Genomic DNA, 23,648 nt, shown 5'->3' on the forward strand with positions numbered 1-23,648 from the left:
TCAGACCCGGGTCTTTAAACATCTACTTCCAAACAAACTTTCTCGCACAATTTGTAAAAGTTGGTTTGCAATTGCACCATATTTCAGCTTTATAAAATGGGTGGATGTTTAGTATCTCCTAATCCTTGTTTGTACAACATTTTCATGCAGACTGAAGGCACAGTTCTCTGACTTTTCCACCTTGGGTAAATAAAAACCCCTCAGTGACATCATCTGGGGTAACTTGAGTTCACTGTCCCCACTCGACTTCCTTCAAATTGCCACAGTCCAAGCCAAAGAAAGACATTCATTTCGTCTCACTTCTCGTTTCACATCAGATTTACAAGGTGCAGATTCCTGCGGTAAACACTGGGACGTGCCAGAAAATGTGCTGCTTATTTGATCTCACAGTACATTTTGGCAATCGACAAGTGGCCCCCAGGAAAAACGTTTTTGATGAATTTAGCAATCAAATGAAGTAAAACGGGTAGTGTAAAGCTTAGTACTTCCAGATTTAATCCAGCAGATGGCGCCAATGTTGACGGTTTCTACGAACACCCACATACGTTGTTCATGTTTTAAACCTTTTGCAGATAAATGTTGGTTTTGCAGTGAGCTGTACTTTTTTATTTTTGTTACTGCCACCTATTAGAGGATAGTAATACTTTGTAGATTAATTTTAATACGAGCTGCACGGTGCTCTGCCTTGCCTCAGGAAGCCGCTGGGTTCAAATCCTGGCTCCGGGGTCTTTCTGCATGGAGTTAGCATGTTCTCCCTGCGCCTGCGTGGGTTATCTCTGGCTACTCCGCCTTCCTCTCGTAATCCAGAAACAATGAATTTTAGGTTTTTAGAGAACGACTGCCTCGATCTCTTCAGGTTTAAATCCGCAGAATCATATTTTGGCCATTGAGGACCATTGAACGATGAAAGGAAACTCAGTGGGACCTGTGTCTGTTTCCTGCGGGTTCTGCTGGTGTGCAGCTGGCATGGCGGGTACAGGAGAGTCTGTACCCCCAGGGACTGGAGATCTATCAGCTCCATTGTGCCCTCTGAGACAGGCAGGTGATGTGGGCGGCGAGCCAGCCCTCCTGGCTGGGTAACAGATACCTGTGGGCTACTGGGAAAGTGTCACACCTCAGGATCACACACAGCGAGAGACGCTGCTGGAAGACAGGGAGCAGACAGGAGGAGAGCGGCTGTCCTTTCAGGCTTTGAAGATCACAGGGGAATTGAGGCTGAGATCTGGCTTTAAACCTGAGAAGAAATATGACTCACTGATTGATGGTCAGCTCTAGGTTCAAATGTTACAACCTCACACACAACCTCTGCTGTGGATGTATTTTATCCACCCTTAAAGTGACATATATGCAGTAGAAGGTAACTATAAAGCAAATCTGATCTGGGGAAAACAATTGTGAACTAATGCTGTGATTGTAGAATCAAGACTGTGTCAAACTGAGACGGGAAGAGGATTTAGGTGACTTTGAAAGTGGCACCAACTCTTTGGTTGACAGAGAATGATCAAAGAGAGGGGAAATATCCAACAAGCGATAGAAGTGTGGATGAAACTTAGAAGGCCTGGTTAGAGATGATGGATGTCGTCTATCTACATCATCGTACACGTCATGGTTCAGAGACGGTACTATATGGACAAGCTACCCTGATCGGTTGAGCCTTTGTTGACAAGCAGTTGAACAAGTGCACCAAACAAGAGAGCAGCTTAAAGTGAGAGTTGGCATTCATTGAGGATGCCCTTTGTCACAGACTTTGTTTGTGGACAGACTTTCAAGGCACAGGAAAGGTGTTGAGGGATCTGTTTTGGTGGATTTAGGATCGGGTCTCTGCTTTTTGCAGATGACATGGTCTTATTGGCTTCATCAGACCGGGATCTCCAGCTTCTGCTGATCTCCAACCAATCAGAAGGTTTTTGCGGGTCAGAACTTTCTAATTCGAAACCATGGTGTTGACAGGACAAAAGGGTGAAGTGCTTTCCCTGTGGTCCTGCCCCAAGTGAAGGAAATGTGGAAAAAAAAGGGTGATTTTTGCACAGTATTCTGTGGTGTTGCAACCTCTCCTTTTTATGTATGTATGCAGCTTGCTAAAATAAAAGTTCAAAAATGGTGAGTAAAGAAGAGAATTTCAACTGTATTTACACAATTTCAGCTCATGAAAACAGGCAGCCAGGATCTCTCGTTTTAGTCTATTTAAATAATTTTAAAATACGTTGTAAAGACTTCAGAAAAATCCATCAGGACTCAGATGTTGGCTGAGTTTTGACAGCCTTGTCATATTTTGGGATCAAAATTTGATAAAGCTTCTGCCTCAGCCTGACATTTCCACGTAGAAGTGCCCCAATGCTCTCCATTTTGAAACGATCACGACTTCATCCCTTAATAAAAGAATGATCTGCGCAGACAATAGATGCTTAGCGGGGTATCCAGCGCACATTTATAGACAAAAGTCTTGTTAATCCGGGCTCTGGGCACCTGTTGGATGTAATCCTGAAATAATGAGTTTGGCTCATTAGCAAAGACAATCATCCGCGTCTCCCGCTGTGGGTATCGAGTTAAAAGAAAAATGATCAACAACCCGTCAAAGTTGAAGCTGCGAAGAAGAGGCCGGAGATTGAGATCTCTGTCATTCCTGTGGCATCGCGCCTCGACCCCAGTTTCACCTTAACGATGAGTTCCAGTAACGATTTTTCATTTTGAGAGAACAAAACAAACCCGAAGCTGCAGAATCAGAGGCGTTTGCTCTTGTTGTTGAACACTTAGGGGCAGATGTGAAACAGGAAGATTGGACCCATGTGGCTCCAACACATGACCCTGCGGTGCTTCCACTGGATCCCATCGCAGGGCTTTTTTTTTTCACAGAACCGAGCCCGGATTAGCAGGCCGGCTGTTGGAGCTGGCAATGAGGGCATCCATTCACTGTTATGTTTTCTGTTTTGCTGACAACCTCAGCAGGTTCTGGTGATTAAGCCGTAATTTAGAGGGATCTGAAACCAAATGTCTAAGTTGAAGCCGTGTTTACAGAAAACAGCTGCTTTAACAGGCACTTAGATGCAATTGAAGGAAGGTTTTTCAGCATGTGAGTGCGGCTCTGTCTTTGTGCAAGTGTGCGTACATGCGTGGGCCGGCTTTTTGGGCACCTACACAGACAATCTCTTTGTTTTGGAAGTGTTCGCTTAAGTCTTCGGGGGCAGACGGCAGCCAAGAACAACGTGGGAAAAGAGCAGTACTTCATTTCTGCTTTCCATCCGGACCTTTTTTTTAATTTATTTTTATTTTATTTTAATTTTCTGGACTCTTTCTGTCAGCTGGTCTCCAAAACATCACCTGGGGGATTGCAGGACTTCATATAAACCAGAGGAAACCTAACTTGGACTTGAGAGAAGCTGTAATAAGTACAGAGTGGCAGCTGACAGATGGGCCAAACTGCCTGTCGTCTCGCTGGGCCTTTTTTCCAACTTCCAGACGCTTACTGTGCGGGCACCCGAACGGACCTCTGCTCAGGTGGTCTCTGCAGCCCAGCAACGACTCTCTGTTCATTTCATTGCCACCCGCTCTTTTTCTTGCAATCTTCTAAAATAAAGGAGACAAATCATGAGGGTTGTGAAAGCAGTCATGCAGATGCTTCAAAATCAGGAATGCCTTTTTTAAAAAAAAAAAAAAAAATAGAAACGTTAGGTGCAACACAAAGTAATCCTCATTTATTAACCAGGATTCTGCATTCATCTTAACTTTAGAGTGCTTCAAACTTTCAGAAATACTAACTTATGTCTTGTTCTAGTTGTAGAGCCTAGACAAACAAAAAACAACAAAAAATCCCAAACCTCGTCTTTCTCCCACCCAAAAACAAACAAGCAAAAAACAACAACAATCAATTCTTAAAATTTTAAATACATATATAGATATACAATATTCTACAGATCTTTTTTGTTTGTTTGTTTTTTTTACATCAATTTTGCATGTTTGGTTCATTTTTTTGGGCAGATACATTTTTGAAAAATTTCACTCAGAAATAAATCATGTTTGTGGAACCAAAAGCTTTTAACTCATGGCAAAGAGTTTAGACACAACTGGTTTAATCTATGACGTCCCAACTGAGAAAGTTCTGCCTGTACAAGATTTAAAAGTAAAAAAAACCAACAAAAAAAAACAAAACAGTCCTAAGTATTGCATTTCCTTTTTAAAACGCAGCTCCAATTTTATTTTCACAGCACAAAAAACTGCGTTATCTGGAAAATCTGACAGACGTGTCTCAGATACTGTATCATTATGAGCAAGGTTATTTTGTGTAATCCGAAGCGATAATTTGAAAGATTTTGATCCAAAGTTATTCACCTAACTGGTCAAAGCAATTGTGTGCATATTGATCTTAGCTCTGAGCCAGGATTTGTCTGTAATTCCACACTTCTCTAAAGCAGAAAGATTAAACATAAAACCCCAGAGTTCACTGACAAGTTGACTGATCGCTGGCAACATTGCGAGAGAGGGTCCTCTCTGCCGTCTGCGTTTGACTCTTTTGTTGCCGGAAGCCTCCAGACAGCAAAGCGGTGGCTTCTGACATACCCGACGGGAAAAGCGGTGCCCGCCAGCTGAAACGGATCTGAGCTGACAGACAGTGGGGTTCCTGTACCCTCGGCGAGCTCGGCATCCCGCTCCAATGGAGGCCCGGCGGTGGCAGAGGGCTTTGGTTTCCCCCCAGAGTCTCAGGCATGAGCGGACACACGCAGAAACGCACACATCCAGCCGGCGTGCCAAATTCCACAGGGCTGTGGAGGCGATCAGGGCAGATGAGGAAAGGCAAGCGAGTGGCACTGAGCTGCACTGGGAGAAATGGACATATTTAACCCCTAATTGGTCTTCTTCTAAAAGAAATTATGCAGCTGCTGTGATTCGTTTGGGGGGAGAGGGGGGAAACAAGTTACTCTGTATCCCACGAGGGTTGTTTTTTTTCTTCCTGGTAACGTATTTGGGAAATTCCTGCCCTCTCTTTGAATACGTTCGACAAGCGGCTCTTTGAGACCCGATGTCACTGATCAAACAGCAGTGTTTGGAGTCAGCTTAAGCCACACAGCCAGGTTACTCATGCGTGGGGGCGCAGGCCTGCTCCAAGTGTGTTTAGCCAGAGGAAACCAGCACATGTACTGTACACACCACGGCCCCAGGCTTGCCTGGTTGTGTGCTCCTACATGCGAGCCGACGGGCAGGAAGTGGCACTGGCGTGCTGAACTTTGGTTTTGCATTTCTGTTTTTGTGAAATTGGCAGACGTCTTCAAACGCACAAAATGAAACGAAACTCTTTTACAGAGGAAGAAAAACAACAAAACATTTAGGGCTTCAGATGATAGAAAAATATCCAGTGAGTGTCAGTGTGCATCCCTGTGAGAGGACAGAAAGTTAATAGAAGCTCAGACAACCCAGGACTGCGATTCGTTATCTGAACACACTTAAAGAAGAAACACAAGTTCTCACCAGGTGCTACTATTAGTGGGAAATTCAAGAATGCCTACTGTTTATTGAATATTCACTTTGACTTCCAAATGGTACAACAGGCTCAGCAGACAGAAAATAACTTTAGAATAAAAAAACTAATATTTACCCAGAGGTAGCTCGAATACCAATTATACTCGAGTAAGAGTAGTACCCCTTCAGTGTATTTCTGCTCATGTAAAAGTAAAAAGCAGCCATCCAAGATTAGAAAAAGTATTTGGTAAGGAGATCCTAACATTAATTTAGTATTTTAAAACGGCGTCTTTATGCAGTGCACTTTCTGGCATCACGACTAGTAAAAATGTAGGCAGAAGAGACACTTTTGCAAATGCGTTTTATCCACTATGAAATGAAAACTTACAGTAATATCTATCCATGTTGCAGCATAAAGTATCTCCAGTGATGATATCTACTGTTTATTGAATGTTCTCTTACCCTCCAACCGGGCTCAGCAATAACGTTAGAGCAACAAAGCTTGTGAAGAAAACAAGAGGTCTCACTTCAGCACAAACACCATTCAGGAAAGTTACTCACAGTGGACGTAGTGGTACGTAAGAGTAGTGATCGTGAATTTGTTCATGTCCTACTTCTTCTCACAGTAACAGAAATCTTTATGTTCCCAAAGTATTCTGCTTCTAAAAAAAAGGACTGGGAGATGTAAAGGAAAGAGAGCCAAAGACCCTTCAGCCCATCAAAGCAGTCAAACAAAAGATCTCGGCTTAAATGCTGTCATTACCCGACGCTTCAACCTCTTATTTGTCGCACCGGAACAAAAAATCCTGTAAGATGTCTTGAGTAAAGACACGACAGATGCCATTTAGGCTTGTAAAGTCTAAAAATACATCTTAGGGACGGGGGTGGGGATTGATTTTGCAAGTCTGCAGGTGGGATCTTTGAACAAGCGATCCTACAGAGTACATCCATCAGTAAGAGTAACATTTGTAACATGAGGACATAGCTTAGCCATTGCACTGCCAGTCGCACTGAATGTAAACTATTCATGTCTTGAGGGGATTACACAACGCATGCTCTGACTCTGAGGGGTGTTGCTGCTGTTCTCAGGGTGCTGCAGGGCGGTCAAAGTTCACCGGGGGACTTCCAGCGGTCGTTCCTCCTCGTTTCAAAACTTCACCCGATGACAAATGTGAGCAGGGAGGCTTTAAAGGCTGGCTGTTATGTAAAATCAACTTTTTTGAGATCCATATCATGTTTTAATGTTATTTCGTCATCAAAAACATACCTATGTTGCTTTTCTTCTTCTTTTTTTTTTTAAACGTACATTTTGAGTGTCCGCCACCTCATCTTCACCACTCGGCTCCCCCAGACTAGTGGCAGCAGCAATTAGCAAAGACCTGGAGAAACAGCCTGTCTTCTCACACAAACTACTTCTTAGTCCATCGCTCCTAAGAATCTTGTAAATGGCATAACGGAGGAACATAGTTGTGGTGATGTGCTGAAGACGGAGTTTCAGAAAGAGTTGGAGCTTCTTAAAGTCACAGAGGCCAATTTCAAATTTCTCTTCTGTCACGTGCGATATATGCAACATTTTTACAATGACATGACGATCAGATAGTTACGTGGCTGTGGTATAAAGTTTGTCTGGAAAATAAATAATACTGCCCCCATTTAAAAATCCAGACGTGTCTGGATATTTGACCTTCACTCTTCCATTCAGAAACAGTAGGGCTAACTTGGATTGATTGTTAAAGGTGTGATTCTGGAGTCGTTATTCTTTAGTTTCTTTTTTATGAGATCAATCTTGTTTCTGTTTTGCATTAATTCAGGTCTAGTTCATTATGTTTTTTTTCTTGTGTCTAGTTATTTTTTTGTTGCTCTAGTTTAATTTTGTTTCTCAGGTCTAGTGATTCTTCAGTGTTAGATTTATTCCCTCGCCCCCTCTGCCTCTCTTTCTCACTCTCTCGCCCCTCACACCTGCAGCCCGTGAGCTCATCAGTTCAGGTCTTTTGTTCCATTATTCACGCTCACAGTATTTAAACGCCTCTCTTCCTACTGGTGCTTTCTGTTCTTCCCCATGTCCCTTGATGACTCATTCCTTGGATTTATGGTTTTTGCTCTGCTCTGGCTCCCTGTGCTCCCTCTGTTTTTTTTTTTTATTTATTTATTTTCATTCTTCATTAAAACTTTCTACAGCTCCTGCCTGCATTTTGGTCCATCCTCAAACTCGCACATCCTGACAGTTTTAGCTGCTTTTAAACATTTTCAGGGCTTTTTCAGAAGCATAACATTCGCTTTATGTGATGTACGTTTATTGGAGCCCCAAACTGTGTCGGCTCTTTCTTTAATATCCTATTAGCTCTGTGCAATGAAAGAACTAAACAGCACCCGGCATGATGCTGCCATGACATGCTTGATCGTTCTACAGTTTGAAAGACTCTGTGTTTTTGTCACTGTAACCAGGCAGATCGATCCTTGTCTCACCGACACTTTGCTTGTCCATGAGAAGAGCTAAAAATTCAAGTCAAGCAAAACGTAAGTTTTGGGATAAGCACTACTTTCATGTGTGCATTAATTTTAGTCTTTAGTTATGATTTTGAAGTTGCATGTTGCACAATCATCCACACTAAACAAATAACAGCACAAAATAAATCTTTTAAACCCCAAATTAATCTCCTTCCTACACGAGTTGCGTTTTTGTGGTTTCTTATAAAAGCAGCAGAATCAAAGCCCCATGTCAGGTAACTCATACCATACATACCTTTTTTTTTCTTCTTTGGTCTCTTAGTAGGCAGCAAGGCAGAGAGCATTTTTAGATACATTGTTATTACAGTGGCCCTGGATAATTTCAGTGCTGACAAGGCCAATCTTGATGCATTACCACTGTGGGCAAAGCTTCAAAGAACATCACGTCATTTAGCCGAACAGAGGATCAACAGAACGTAGAGATGCCGCCTTCAGCCGCTACTTACAAAACGATATGAAAAAAATAAAAATAAAAAATCCCCGAAAGAGGAAGTAGACCATCTTGAGGCCATTTTACAATAATTTAAAAATGAAGCAGGGCAAAGTAAGTTCATTTTTTCTGTACTAAAATCAATTTGGACCTCTATTCAAACTACATTGCTACATCCAAACCATGTGTAGAAAAATTAAAAACTTTTCCATTAGGGCACTGCAAGGGTCAAGAGCGGGAATGCTTCATTCCTTTCAGTTGATCTCAGTTCACAAGCAGCTCGATTCAGATAATACTCTTCCTGACCTTAAATGGCCGGCGGTGCCAACGGCAGAACTACAAAGACCAAAGCAACTCGTGCTTTCAGACCTAATCTTGTTTGGTTGCAGCTGAAAAACTGGAAACTTTTTGTTTGCGTGTTGCAGCAGGTGCAGGAAAATGACCTTTTGTCGTTTCATTTTTATGACACGGAAGCGATGCGTTTAATTCCTGCTGCCTCCTGCGTGGGGCAGGTGATGAACCTCACGTTGTCTTATGATTTGTGTATTGGTATACGAGTATTTGTGAGTGTGATTGGGTAAAAAGAGCTTTGAGTGTTCAATATGACTAGAAAAGTTCAGCGCAAGTGTGGTCCACTTAAAGACAAACTTTAAAGGATTTTCTCTGAGAACTGCTAAAAAAAAATGAAAAGAAAATTGAAATAATTTATGAGGGTTTTAAAATTTTCGTCCGTTGTTGCACTTTCCAAGATGGATGGACTTAAATACAAGACAGTTATGGAAGAAAATCTGGTAGATGCTGCAAAAAGATAGTTAAGGCCGGAATGGAGATGCCTGTGTTAGAATAGCCTAGTCAAAGCCCAAACCTTTATCCAACGGAGAATTTGTGATGACGTCAGCAGACTGAGAAGATCTGGTTAACTTTCAGTATCTACATATGTAAAGATTGTAGAGATGGACTTCAGAGACTTTGATGTGCAGTTTGACAGAAAGATCTTTCTACAAAGTATTCTGAATCCAAATGAACAGACCTCTGTTTTATGACTTTTATTTGTAAGAAAAAAATAAATAAAATCAAAACCACACATCATTTTCCTTCCTCTTTACAATAATGCACTTTGTGTTTGAAGTTCGTGGATGAAATGTGTCAAAAAGTGGAAAGGTCCAAAGGTTTTTTTGTTTTTTCCCCCCCTCAGCACTGTGTATATCTTCCATTCGTATATGTTTGGAGCTCTTCTGAATGCCTTCGCTGCTTCCTGTGAGCTGTTGTGACTAGTCTGGCCTTTCTGAGCTCCAACAAAAACAAACAGTCCTGGGCACAGACAGACAAGTGGGTAGAATAGAGTCCTTTGTGATGCCAGCCATCGAGGACATCCATTAACATGACTGGCAGCCTAAACACATTAGGTGAAAAGAAAGAAAAAAAAAGAAGAAAAAAGCATCCCCTTCAAGTTCGGGCAGCACGTCAGGCGCGTAACGGAGCATGTTTCTTTAAGAATGTAAGGTGGGTGAGCCCCTCTTTCTGACGCACGCCTGGCATGCAAACATAAATTTAGCAGCAACGTGTTTGCTGTTGAGGGGAACCAAATATCTGGAAGCGTCCGCGGAGTGTCATGTCGTCTCCGTCCTGTCTCGGCTGACTTTCGCCTTCCTCCTCCTCCGCTCGGGAACCGGAGCCGGAGCGCAGCGCGGAGAGCAGCGCGGACCGCTTTCTGGTTCTGAACAGGAGAGCCGGGACATTCAGAGGAGTCACTCAACAGCTTGAAATTACTTTGAGTCTGTTTGCGTCCGAGATGATGAGTTGGAGCGGCTCGTGGACGGCTGGACTGCTTCTCCTGGCTGTGTGCGCCAAGGTAAAAAACCCCGCAGCGTTTCCCCCCCTCCGCGTTTATGCCTGCGACACTGTAGAAAGAGGCGCGTCATTTCAGTTTGACAGGATTTATTGAAATCATGGCGAAGTAAAGCGAGGGGCACCTGCTGCTTTAGCTCTATCCCCAAAACAGAATCAGGTGCTTTTTGTCACAGTTAAAAAAAAAACAAAAACATTATCTAATATATAAAGATTAAGGATTATACAGTAGTTGGTGATGAACTTTTCCCCCTTTTGAGTCAATGTCCATCCTAAAATATCATGTTTTCCACAACATCCTCAGCTGAAGCTGAAAGTCTGACACTGCTGGCATTCTGGAAAGATAAGTCAGATGTGGGCTGCATTTTTAGCAAATGCACAGAAATGTGGGAAAATCACCAGAAACCAACATATAAAAGTTTAAATTCATTACAACAATGTAGTTAAAACCGGTGGATACAAAAAAACGGTACAATATCAATAACATTAAATAAAAACCGCTCTCCTCAAGCCAGTTTAAACTGTGGCTTATAGGCTTTGATCTGCTCAAACATTTATAAACCCTTGAAGAAATAAAATGAGGGCAGCTCTTTCAAGTGAAGTTCATCCTGAAGCAGATTCCAAGCCGATGATCTGTGAAATGAAAAGCTTTCTTTCTTTTCTTCTTCTTTTTTTTTTTCAACCAAAGTCAGTGCGGACTCTAGGAACAGTCAAGAAAAAATAATCAGCAATAAAGAATTAACATAAATTAAGATCTTTGTGTGTGAAAGCTGTTGAAGTCAACTGATTGGGCTGGACCCGATGCCGATATTTAGAAATCGACTCAATGGACAGACATGGATCTAATTTGTTTGCTTGTTTTAAAAACCATAATTATTGATAATGATTCTGTCTTACTTTGTACAGGCCTTTTTTGGCAATAGGACAACACTTAGCCTTCTATTTCACAAGATCGGAGCATAAGCTCCTCTCTTTCTCTTATATCGCTCCAGTGGTGGGTCTTCTCTTGTCTCTTTCTCAAACTGTTCCTCATCCAGCTTTGTTTGTCGCATTGCCTCTTGTTCCTAACCGTACACACAAGTTTGACAAGAAGCTACTTGTCCTGCTGACTTTTTATGACCTAGAAGGATCAACAAATTGCCCTCTACTTGAATGACATCTTCTATACTCTTTGCCGTTTTGAAGACTGGCTGAGAGAAACGCGGTTCTGTGTCATGTCATGCTTGAATCCTGACGGTAAACACTGAAAGTGTCAAACTCAAGCTCAATCAGAGTTCTGTCAATAACTTGCGTATTTAATATTCTACCAGACGTATTATCTATTAACATTCGTCACGTCATATTGAGACAGTGAATGATTTTTTTTTTATATAACTGATGAATATACCTTCTAAAATATCATCATGTATTCATTTCAGAGTCTCTGAGGTAAGGCTGCTCTCCTGCTGATGTCCGCACACAACAACTATAGTCCTCCTGAATATTTTCCTAGAAAACGACTCGGTAGCTTTTATCCTCAAGTGGTCAGCAGATGACTGCTGCTCCCATCTGTGCGAGGCGTGAGCGTGCAGCATGAGTCAGCACGCAGCAGCGCGCCGCCTCGGGACGGGGTGGGATATGGAGGTCAAGGGGTCAGCAAGTGAACATCTCTGCTCTTCAGTGGCCTTCTCCCTTCATCCGTCTGCAGTTGCTGCATCACAGAATGGCAGGAGAATGAGATTGCGTCCAAGTGCGGCTCCTGAAAGTTTGCGTTTGTTGGTATGGGGGCCAGATTGCCCGTTTCTTCATCCCTATATGGAACAGACTTTCTTTTGTTGTTGCCATAATAAGCTGTTCTCTTCTCTTGCTTATGTAAAGGGGCTGAAACCTTTATTTAAAATGTAGCTGCAGCAGAAAAATTGAGTCCATGATTTTTAGTTTTTATTACCTCTGTCCTCGGTTTAATTCAGATTCATTTCCAGCCACTGGACTGATTGTTAGCCGTCCCCTACAACAATTCAAGAATAAATTAGGACAAAACTACAACATTTAAATCAAAATCTACTTACCAAAATGTTAGATGCAAAAGAAAGTGATCATCTTTCTTTTCCAAGCTTTCTGGTTTCCTTTTCTTTTCTTGGTCTGCTCATTGACTTGGACTCTAAAGTACACCTTAGTTCATCCAAACCTGCATTAGAATTTGGTCGAATACAGCACGTGTTTGCAAATGAAGACTGACCTTGGTCCGGTTTTTGTTGCTGGGAACAGACAAAATATTTTTTCAGCTTTCTTCGATCGAGCCCAAAATAATAAGCAAACTGGATGCCTTTCATTTAACAGGAAAAATGTGTTAAAACATTAGAAGTTTTGGATATACGATCCCGTTCCTACAAAAAAAAAAAACAAAACTGATTTGTTTAATTAATATAATTCATGCTTAGTTTATTGTCGCGTATGTAAATAAAAATCACAACATTTTTCATAATTTTCGTTTTTAAATATGATGTTTTTTTGGCTCGTACGTACTTTTGAGCTGACAAATTTGACCTTCACGACATCCCAGTTGTATTTTTTTTCTTTTTGATTCAACTTGAAAGCTATCAATTTACATTGATTGGTTTCAAAATGTTAACGTTGAACCTCAATAATGTTATAACGCATGCTTCAGTGACCAATGATTACAATTTCTTGTTGTACTTCTCTTTGGTTGTGTCATATCTCAGTTTATTCCTTTGTGTTTAGTTTCTCTTCTTAGTTTATCCTCTGTTGTTACACTTGTTTGTTCTCCTTTGTGTTTTCTGTGGCAATTAGCCTCCTTGGCTCAGTTTCCTCTCACAGCTGTTCCACATTCCTCAGATTAACCCACCTGGACCTCAGTGTAGAAGCTCCCTGGTTGTCACTGATCTTCACTGGATCATCCAGATACTTCACAAAACATGACAGAGCTTTTAACATGCATCTTCTAAATGCAAGTGATATTTTATTTAATAACCTGAAATGGTCCCATCAGGATTCCGACTCAAATCTGATGGAGAATTTGTGGAGGAAGCTAAAGATTAGGATGATGGGAAGGATATCTCTCAAATGTAAAGGCTTGAAAATCATCTCCAAAGATCGTGATGGCACCAGTGGAATACTGGTCAGCAGTTATAAGAGTGGATTAATCACTGTGAAGGCCAGATGAAAGATTAAAAACAAGGATGTAAATAATTGCAACATGCTCTTTCTTCTGTGGTAATGTAAGTGAATCAGTTTCTCCCCCCCTTAAACAGCTCCATTGTTTTACTATCTTGTGAGAAATGCCTGAAAGAAACTATTTGGTTAAATGCAAAATCTAATTCTAATAATTTGGGGGCTTAACAGCGCTTTGTTGCAATGTGACAGAAATGTGAAGAGTTAAGCAGTCGCGATGCTTTCGCACAACGACGTAGGTTAGCATTCGTTTTTCAGATGAAACGCGCTTCGAATTATACGGCTTTGCAGAATAACTGGCGAATTACATCGTGAATGTCTTTCCACATGTGATGGACATAATTCAGCCCTGATTGCAGCATATGGCTGCCACACTCGCTTCACCACATGCTTCTTCACTAATAACTCTGGTGGAATTCGAAAGGAAATTAGCCACAAAGGCAACAGATTCTGATGTTTATTCAAGGATACGACCCCTCTCTGCGTCCTAATGCGGCTGAGCGCGGCGAATTTCTGCAGGATCCGGGAAGCTTTGAGATGTAATGGCAGGATTAAGTGGGGTCACGACGCTGAAATGGTCCCGAGAGAGAGAGAGAGTCCGTCAGCGCTAACATCTCTTGTCCTCCGCGGCTCGATCGGCCCATCATAAAGACCGCAAACTATCCAATTAGTTTTTATGAGTGGCTTTGTTGTGAAGGCAAGTGGAGTGGGAAGTGAATTAATTTTGAGAGGGATTGGTCCCTCTTGAGGAGTAAAGGGAAAAAGGCTCTGTGGAACATCTGGCCTGTGATGGATGAAGCAAGTTTTTGGAGTGTGTTAACAAGCCCGAGTGTTTTCAGTTACACAGCGAGAGCCTTCAAACTCATCTCATTGTTCCCATCTGGGCTTAATCTGCAGAGTGAGACTGAGGATTTGTCGAATGTGGAAGCCCGCGTGCATCTGTGCGCTCGCAGTGCCATTTCCCGACCAAGCACAAAATTAGCCTCAGTTTAAGCTGCAAAAGTAACCCGAGAATTATTATTATTTTTTTATTATTTTCATGGAAGACTCTCGTGGTATTTGGCGTGGTGGCATTTCTTCCTCCGCGTGCCACGCAGGTGTGCCAGCACTCTGCTCTTTCCATCTGCAAATGCAGAAAGCAGACGTGCATCTCTGTAAAGCAAAAGCCAAGTAGCTTCACTCGGCTCTCAGCAGGCCGATGAAGGAAAAGTCCTGCAGAACAGAACAACTGACTCCACTGTCTTCGGAAAGTCCTTCCAAAATTGCATTGTGTAACATTTTTTATTTCTCTTAATCCCTGTTCCAGCTGAAGTCATATGAAACCCGGTGTTTTTTGTCTTTCGGCTCCTGAAGCCGATTTCCCCTCCGTCCTCCACTTGCATCAAAATCATCTGCCATTTGGTGGAAGTTTTCTTTCATTTTTGCTTCAGAAAATTGCTGCAATTCACATTTCTTGATACTGTCTATGACGGTGGAGTGAATTGATAGCTAGCATAACCTCTAAAGACCAGTTGACAGGATATTCATAGTAGTACTCCCTCAAATACTATTTAGTTTTGTAATGGCCCTCAAAGACCACCGTTTCACTTCCTTCTTAATGAAATGCAAACAAAAATGGAGTAGCGTCAGATTTTAGCGATTGCAGAATTTCTCTGGTCTTTGGTAAAAGGGCACAAGTCGTTTCTCCCACTAGGTTCAGATTTGAGTGTTTGTTTTGATTGTATTTACCCAGAATGCCCTGCGCTACAAGTTCGCTTCTTGCTTTTGGTCCGCTTAGCATTCACATATGCATTTGAACTGCACCAAACCTGAGTTTGATTTTTTTTTTTTTTATTTGTATCAGAGTTCGAAGGTTGTTGCTTCGCCAGGTTGATGTCTTCTGTTCTTGATCCGGTATTAATCGGCCAGAACAACCTATATCCACATCAAGTACATTTTTTCTAACAGACACATTGCATTGGTCATTATAAAATGCTCTCATAAGTTCTTCTAAATAGGAATAGTGATTGCACCGATATGGTTCAGCAAGAAAATGAAGAGACATTTGGAAAATATGGACACGTTGCTTTAGCCCTGGGAGCTGGTGAACAAAGTGTTCCTTGTGAGATTTTATGCGATGTGGAAACAACTTTTGGATATTGCTGCCTCCGTTCTGAAGTCCTGCAGAAGTAATATTGTTGTTTATCTTTCCATCACTTGGTGTTGAACTCTAATAACACGCTGCAACTGAGCGCTCAGAGTGGCTCGTGCCAGTAAATGGCACAGCTTACTGGAATCGGGTTACAGTTCTCTGCCAGACAGTAAACAGGTCGCCCTGGTACCCAAACTTCAGGATGAAAATGCAACTAGAGTTTTTTTTGTGTGTGGTCTAAATAGATTAGCAAGGAAATCTGCTTGACTTTAGCAGGTCACACGCTTGAATTCGTTTAACTGTAATTTATAAAGAGCTGCCAGCAGATGGCAACGTCACAGCAAAGGCGCCTTTTGTCTCCGGCTCTGCTCCCTTGGCGTTTTGCAGGTGGTCGCCCCGTGTCCGGGCCCCAGACTCCCTCTGAAGCCCGTCGCCAAAGTATTTGTTCCTTCATCGCGAGGTTTATTTGTCGCTTGCCCGGGTTGAAAGCTGAGCCTCTGGCGTCCTCTTCCTCTGATGAAACGTCCCGGGCTCCATCTGCGTCGAGCCGCTGTCCCTTCCATCACTGTGACTGAGAGCGGTTGTTTTTCTCCCCGTTGTGTACTCTGGGGCTTCAGTTTAAACTTCATCTGCAGGGGCCTGATGAAGCCCTGCGTGCTTCATGTGGACTGCACATTTCTCATGCTAATCTGGAAATAGCCCTGCAGCCGAGCAGCTCTGCCTCGACGTGATCACATTCATCTGTTTGCTCCGTTCTGTCCCGGCCTTGACCTCGGACACGATCCTGCGGTGCTATTAGGAGCAGGGGGGAGGGTGGGGCTGGAGAGAGGCGCTAACAAGAGGGGAGATGCAACGCTGGATTCTCCCGAGGCTCCTAATTAGAGGGGGAGTTGCAGGTGGGAGGGTTTTTGGCGTCTGACGTGGAGAGATGAAGGTCAAACTGACACTACAAAGGTAGAGCCAGAGAAACATGACGATAGAGGCAATGTGGTGTCTATGTTAGAGTCAGTCTTACCAAGTAGAACTGTGCAAAGGTCTAAAATTCACTTTACCTTTGGTGTTTCCATAATTTCCTTTCAAAAGTTTCTTCCCAGCATGCCCTTTCCAGTATAATCCAGACAGTTTCAAATGGGATTCTTTAGGCTCTTTGTTACCGATTGCCTGCCACAAGGATGCAGTTTGCTCTGGTTTCTTAAAGTAGCACAGATAAACCGTCTTGAGACGCATAAAATTGTGTATTAGTACCAAGGTGATTCCCAAATGAGCTGCTAGTTGAAAGCTTTGATTAAAGTAATTGATCATCTGCCCAAACAGATTCTCCCAAATATTTAAAAACAAAAATGGATAAAAATGACAAGTTATGGTTTAGTTTAGGTTGGTTTAAGGTGTTTCTGACTTTGCAAACTAATCATGAGGAAATGAATACTTTGTTTTTGTAGTTTGATGTTTGCCTTGCTCGCAGCCACTGATGTGGGTGTTTTGGCGACTATCTGGCAGGAGGCGTTTTCTCAAACTGAGACAATATCATTAATGTTGTATTTGTGCCGTAATTACGTAGCTTTTAAAAACGATTCACCTGTTTCATTTGTCCAACCTACTCATTTTAAGGTCAGTACGTTACGATTGAGTTCAACAACGGTGCCGAAAATAAGTAAAAAGGTTGCCAAAGACCAGAGAGGAGCTTGAAAATCCTGAAAAACTATTGTTTAACACATCTTTAAACAATGGACAATGAAGTCAGGTTCTTTGCAAGTAAAATAAACCGCACTAAATGGTACAAGGAAGCAAGAAAGTTGCTTGTTTTTGTAAATTAGGTCGTTCAATTTAAGCCATTTCAATTTATTTTTGTAGCAGCAGTCACAACAAACATCCATTTAGATAGGAAGTACTTTGATCCAAATTAAATTCAAATCAATCCGACCCCGTGGTTAGATTTAAATCCAATATATTCTAAGGCTGAAACAATTAATCAAATTAATCAGTTATTGGAAAGAATTGCCAACTAAATTTGTAAATGATTAATAGTTAACTGGAGTAGACAGACTCAACTAAAAGCATTTGAGTTGGAAAACCCTTTTCTGTATGTATGACATAAACAAATATGTAAATAAAAGATCATGGTGAAGAAATTATTTTACGTAATGCCTAGACGGAAAGAAACCAGAAGATTCGCAGTTAGAAAGAAGGCTGTAACGGATCAAAAACGTAATAAAAATCTGTCACAGATTTAGAAGCGTAAATTAGGAGTCGAGTTCCACTTTCGCAAGTACAAACAAGTGTATTATTAATGGAGTGATAACAACTTGTGTTTATGTTACAGCAATAAAAGAAATGAATGCTAAAGACAAACAAAAGTCTGGATGCCTAAAAAAAGATGAACACTGTTAATGGAGTGAGAGGGGAAGTTTGCAGTCCAAGCAGGGACCATTGACATAAAACAAGAGAAGAGGAACTGAAATATTCAAGCGCTTCTTCCTGGCCGAAGCAGAAACGCAGTAATTCCAGATCCACTCACTGGTCGACAGGCACGACAAACAAATAAAAAGACAGTTATCTCATTCACTGACCTCATCCCGTTGGGAGGAAGGAGGTCGCGCACGAGTGTGAGAACAGTTAGCTGTGAAAGAAATAAATAACGGATGGACCCCTGAATCCAGTGGAAACATGGCGGAGGGAGGGCCGTCCATGCAGCGGCGCGGCGCTCCGAGAGGCCGTCCGCCAACGGATCAGCTCGGCTCGGCGTTTGCAGAGCTAATGATGCTTCCTGGGGTTCCCACATCTGTTTCCCTCCACGGCCACATGTGCTTTGAGTAAACGCTGGGCGGCTACGAGCAAACAACAGGGCCCTGGTTACAAACGAGGGGCTGTTGGGATTACAGCGCATACGTCCACAGAAGCAGAGCGATGAGAGTGTAACCATGCAAAGTAGGTGTGCCGCTCTCGTCCTTGGAAACGCTCGTGCTTTCGGGCTCCATCTTATTCGTTAACATGCTCAAAAGTTTGATCCAGGACAAGAAAGTGGTTGTTGCAGAAGAGCCATGCGTTTGTTTGTTTGTTTGTTTGTTTGTAGTGTTGAAGTCAACATGCGTCGTTGCCAGGCTTTTTCACATTTACAGATTTTAATTTATGGGGAATTTGAATGAAAGGGGATTATATGAAATGCCATTTTTATGTGTGAGAAAAATCTTAGGCGACTATAAATCCATTTTAGTACTTGGATCAAATTGACCTTGACTTAGATTGCCAAAAGTCAACAAAAAAGCTTATGACTTTCTATTAAATTCATATTTGCCAAGATTAAGGCAAGAAGATGAATAACTGTCTCATCATCTTAAATATGAGTAATCTGCTAATTAGTGAAGCTCAAAGTGTGTTATTTCGGTGTCTTTGTGAATATTAATCAAACAAGTTGCAATTATTAGATTAGAGGGCTTTAGGGGAAGCTTTATCAAACTTTGTTATGCTTGGCAAGAGTCAAACCTGCTGATATTGCGCTGTCTCCTTTATCAAAGCTAAGTAACTTGAGGAGATGAGGTATAAAACATCTGATCTAACTTTTCTTTTCCTCTGAGGGAAAAGTAGTGTTGCAAAAGATGTAAAAATTAATTCATCTTTTTCGCTGAAAAATGTAGGGGAAAAAAATCCACCAATAATTTAAATATATTTATTCAGTGGGGAAGTTGTTTCCATATCAATGGCATCTTGATCATTTCCATTATTTTCTAAATTATTTTATTCATACTTTAATCTAGTCTGAGAACTATGAACTGTTTCTTCTTGTTTTCTTGGTTTACAAATATGATGTGACTTATTGGGCCACTCCTCTTAGACACTCTTCAAAATGTGAAATACAAGAGAACATACCATTCACTTCAGTTTATTTATATAGATAGCGCCAATTCACAACAAATGTTGTCTCAAGGCATTTTACAAAAAAAAATCATCTCCACTTAATCACACATGCTTTCCAATTTATCCTAATTATCAAACAGTAGAGTAAGCTTAGTTAATTATTCAGTGTAGTTTTTAAAATGTTTTGGTCTAAACCACCTACCCTGAAACTTGAGTGACTCAGTTTTCAGCCAGTTTTCCATTATTATTTTCAACACGAACCTTTGGTAAGCTAGCTGGAGCGTCGCACTTTGAGCTGAAGTCACGGCAAATAAACCATCCTTCACATGCAGTACCCCGCGGACCACTAGGGGCGCCCGCGCACCACAAGTGGTCTGGGGGCCATAGTTTGAGAAAGACTGAAACCCAGGAGATTGCATCAAGTCATTCACTCCGCCTGAATGTAGCGACAGTAGAAAATTGCTTGCGTTGAAATTACAGCAATCCCTCATACTAAGTATGCATGTAGCGACAGTGGAGAGGAAAAACTCTTCTTTAACTTTGGTGAGTTAGTCAGACAGCAGTGCTTTGCACAGCCTGCAGACGGTCCAAGGTTGGTTTCTTAAAGCAGGTGAATGATTGTTTTAACTCGTTAATCAAGCTGGAACAAATGAAAGCATGGGAAATATTTTTCTAGTTCTCACCGGTACAAAACCACGACTTACCCTGACAGTACTCATTAAGCTTTGAGTCGTGGTATCGACTCAAAGCTCTGAACTAAGAGTGAACTTGACCGCAAACTCTAAGCGACCCTGATTCAGATCTCGACGTCTTCACACCGCCCACACCGTCCCGCTGCTGTTGTGTGTTTTAGGGCGATTGATGTTTGAACCCTAGGAGAAATTTCTGCTATGACAAAAATGCACCCCCAGGTCACAGTTGTTTTCGGTGCCTCCACTCGCCTTAGTGTTGCATTCAAAGTGTCACTGGGGAATTCCACCCCGGCATACCTCTGGAGCGATTACATCATCCCGAGTGAGGGTAGCGGGGACGCATCTACGCACACAACCCTGCATGCACCTGGCCTGTTGGAAACACGTTAATGTCCTAATCCCTCTGCTCTTCCTGGCTGCCTGATGACGGAGAAGCAGATAGAAAAATTATTCATCTGATATAAGCGTGAGCTACATCATTGCTGGAGCTGTTGGGACCGAGTTGACGAGCTGGCATGTGAATATGAACAATATCAGAATCAGCATGCTGTAAAATAATCAATAAAAATCAGATAATTTCAGATGAAGACCGAGAAGAAGAAAAAGAGACGTTCCTTGGAGAAGGAATGTCTTAAATAGACTGGTCTGCAAAACTGTACAGAGTCACTGTCTTACTATTTCTTTAAAGTAATATAGTTTTAGAATCCTAAATTTGTAACCAAGATACACAAAAGAATGTAAGGATGGAATATTTTTGACAAATGAAGCCACTTTATCTGTTAAAACCAAATATTTGACTCTAAATCCTTAATCTTGTGTTAATCAGTCATTACAGTAAGAAGTTGAATGGTGATAGGAACAACTGAAAGACATCAACTTTCCAAAACTGCGCTAATCCTGATAGCCTCAGTTGAAGGGTTCTGGGCCTGCTTTAAAGCAAACAATTTAAAGCACAATAAGACAAAACACAGTGAAACAAACAATATCTAAATTGTTTTATCCCTGGCCTAAAACTTTTTTGTACCAGGCAAGAGTACAATCAATACAATTTAAGGTCTGATACTAAGCTAGCATTAGCACTGCGGCACAGTTAGCTAGCTTGTACGTAAACAACAATTTCAGATTCTGTTTTGGTGTCTCCTTTTCTTATTGTGTTACAACTAAAAGCATTTTGCTGTCATATTTGCTAATAAAGAAGTGTAATCTTAATAACTGCACAGCCACAACATGAAAGAGTTAATATTTACTGGTTCAAATGAAAAGTTTAAGAGAAAAAAAATTCACAGAAATCAACTATTCTCTCTTTTAACGCCAAGAAATTACATTCCTATCAAGCTGACAGTTCAGCGACAGGCATGATTAAACCCTTCAGAAATTACTGATCCAACACCTGAGATGTACTTGATTGAGCTTCTTGTTAAATCTGTGGCAAAATGGAATGTGGGAGTGAGCTGCCTAATTATGACTGACACGTAGAGAAAACAGTAATGTTTTAAAGCTGACGGACTTAAGTAGGGTTTTTATGCGTTGTGTGTTTCCTTCTGTCAACGCCCAATTACTGATGAAAGGTGTGCGTGCGTGTGAGTGAGTATAAAATGACCTGAGCTGTCACTAATTGGCTGGAGGTTACAGCAGGAATGTGGATGTCTGTGAATCTCTCCTGCACAAGTTGCTCCATCAACACAAGAGAAAGCGGTTATTACGGGCAAATCATTACACGAACAGGAGGAACTTCAGTCTGCGGCAAATATATGCAGTAGTTAAGGCTGCTGTGAAGGTCAAAGTTATTTTGAAGGAATGACAAAAGGAAAAAACAACACGTCAAAGCAGGCTAATTATTTCCACTTTTCACAAGTTGGAGCAATTTCCCGAAGAGGTGTTGTTATGTCAGTAAAACGTTACGCTCATCAATTAGGATTACACCCCCAGTCATGTCTTATTCAGCCTGTCTCTTTTATGTGCAGCTGATTTTGTTCTCTTTACAAGGAGATGGTCAACAAAAAAAATAGGTGGGACTGGAATGCACACGATTATCAACACAAGGTGGACCTGAGAGAGAGTGGATGAATAGTAGAAGTATAAATATAGAGAAGGGTGAATATTGGGACGAGGATTCTGTGACTATTAAACTCTGAAGGAGTTATAATACAGGGTGGGCCATAAGTTTCCATACATAGAAGAAATTTTATACTGAACAACCGTTTTTATTTTTGTGGGACTCTGTGTAGTCGCTGCACGTCTTGGGGCCACTTTTGTGGTTGAGCTGCAACATTTCCATCTTTCTGAAACTTGCAAATAAGTTTTGCCACAGTGTCGTGTGTGTGCGTGTGTGTGTGTGTGTGTGTGTGAGACGCTCGTTCCATGTTTTCTGTTAAAGTTTCGTGCAACCGTGTGACTGCTTCCCCGATCCAGCCGTTGGTGATTTCATTTCTTTGCTCTTTTGTCAAAGGCATCTTCTTGGGTATCGGAAATATAAAAGAAATATACATTTTTTACATTCTCCTGTGTATGAAAACTTATGGCCCACCTGTATCTGTGCCAGAGTGGCAGACAGAAGAATGTTTCAAATTTTAAAACATTTTATTTGTCACGACTTGTATCAATATCACAATAAATGCCACAGAATATATAGAATTATATTCCAAATCCTCCAAATCATATTTAGTGAAATGCATAGTGAAGAAGTGGAATATATAAAGACAGAGAAGCAGCTGTTTAATATAATGTTCAAAGACAAAAGAGTGTGTTGCCTTTAATTCAGAAATTCAACATTAACAGGCTTTAAACTCTTATTATTTTTCTTTTAGCATAAATGCCTATTAATATTTCCAAGTGGGCAAATATTACAAATATAAAAAATATGCGAAAAATATTATAAGGCAGATTAATGTCTTTTTTTGGACTGTTGTGGATTTAATTAGAATTTTTTTATTTCAGTTGTTACAGACTTGAGATTTGACTTTGACTCAGAAATTATGAGTTGTAAACATGTCTGTGAAGTACTGGAAAATCTGATTTTCTGCTATCCATAGAAGACGGCAAGACTAAAAAAAATTCACTTTTATTCGCTCTTCGTTCCACGTCGTTTTGAGTTTATTAAAGCTCTAAGCTTTGGGAAGTGCTTTGATGCAAATTGGAAAATAACTTCAATTTCTTCCCATTTTCTGTTTGATTTCAAACTATTACTTGCCTGTGGCCCATTTCTTCTCTTATGGTCAGTAGTTGTTACATTTGATCATTCTTGCAAAGCTTGCACATAATAAAGTTAACAAAAAGAAAATCAGAAGTGGCCGATCTCAGAGTCAGGAGGTCAAAATAAAATGGAAATTGACGTTGGCAAATGAAAGCCGGTGTCTGTTTTATTGTTTGCTTAACCTCATTCCTCATAGCGACAGCGAATGCAACGTGATGTGAAAGAAAAGTTGAAAGGAGATTTAAAAAAAAAAATGTGGCTGGACTTCCTCTGCTGTGAAGTGGGGAAGAGATTTACTTTTTCCTGCAAAATGTGAGCCTGTCATTGAGTCACACACACACACACACACACACACACACACACACACACACA

The 23,648-nt window shown here is 41.3% G+C and overlaps 1 protein-coding gene and 1 long non-coding RNA gene across 3 annotated transcripts in view; one reads left to right on the forward strand and one right to left on the reverse strand.

Annotated features, from left to right (window-relative positions):
* Positions 1-695: 695 nt before the first annotated feature.
* Positions 696-13,159, reverse strand: LOC107837070 (uncharacterized). The gene is made up of 3 exons (XR_001663049.1): positions 13,148-13,159; positions 4,428-4,438; positions 696-795 (listed from the first exon to the last, which is right to left on the reverse strand). It is a non-coding gene; the product is annotated as an uncharacterized LOC107837070 (long non-coding RNA).
* adamtsl3 (ADAMTS-like 3) overlaps positions 9,488-23,648 on the forward strand; it is an 86,577-nt gene continuing 72,416 nt past the window's right edge. Inside the window, exon 1 of one of the 2 annotated variants that reach the window (XM_007559921.2) lies at positions 9,488-10,241. In XM_007559921.2, the coding sequence (XP_007559983.1) occupies positions 10,182-10,241 (60 nt within the window). In that variant the 5' untranslated portion in view covers positions 9,488-10,181. The remainder of the gene's footprint in view (positions 10,242-23,648) is intronic. The other variant, XM_007559919.2, reaches the window with a different exon arrangement.

Source organism: Poecilia formosa, unplaced genomic scaffold (assembly GCF_000485575.1).
Source record: "Poecilia formosa unplaced genomic scaffold, Poecilia_formosa-5.1.2 Scaffold111, whole genome shotgun sequence".
Taxonomy (NCBI): domain Eukaryota; kingdom Metazoa; phylum Chordata; class Actinopteri; order Cyprinodontiformes; family Poeciliidae; genus Poecilia; species Poecilia formosa.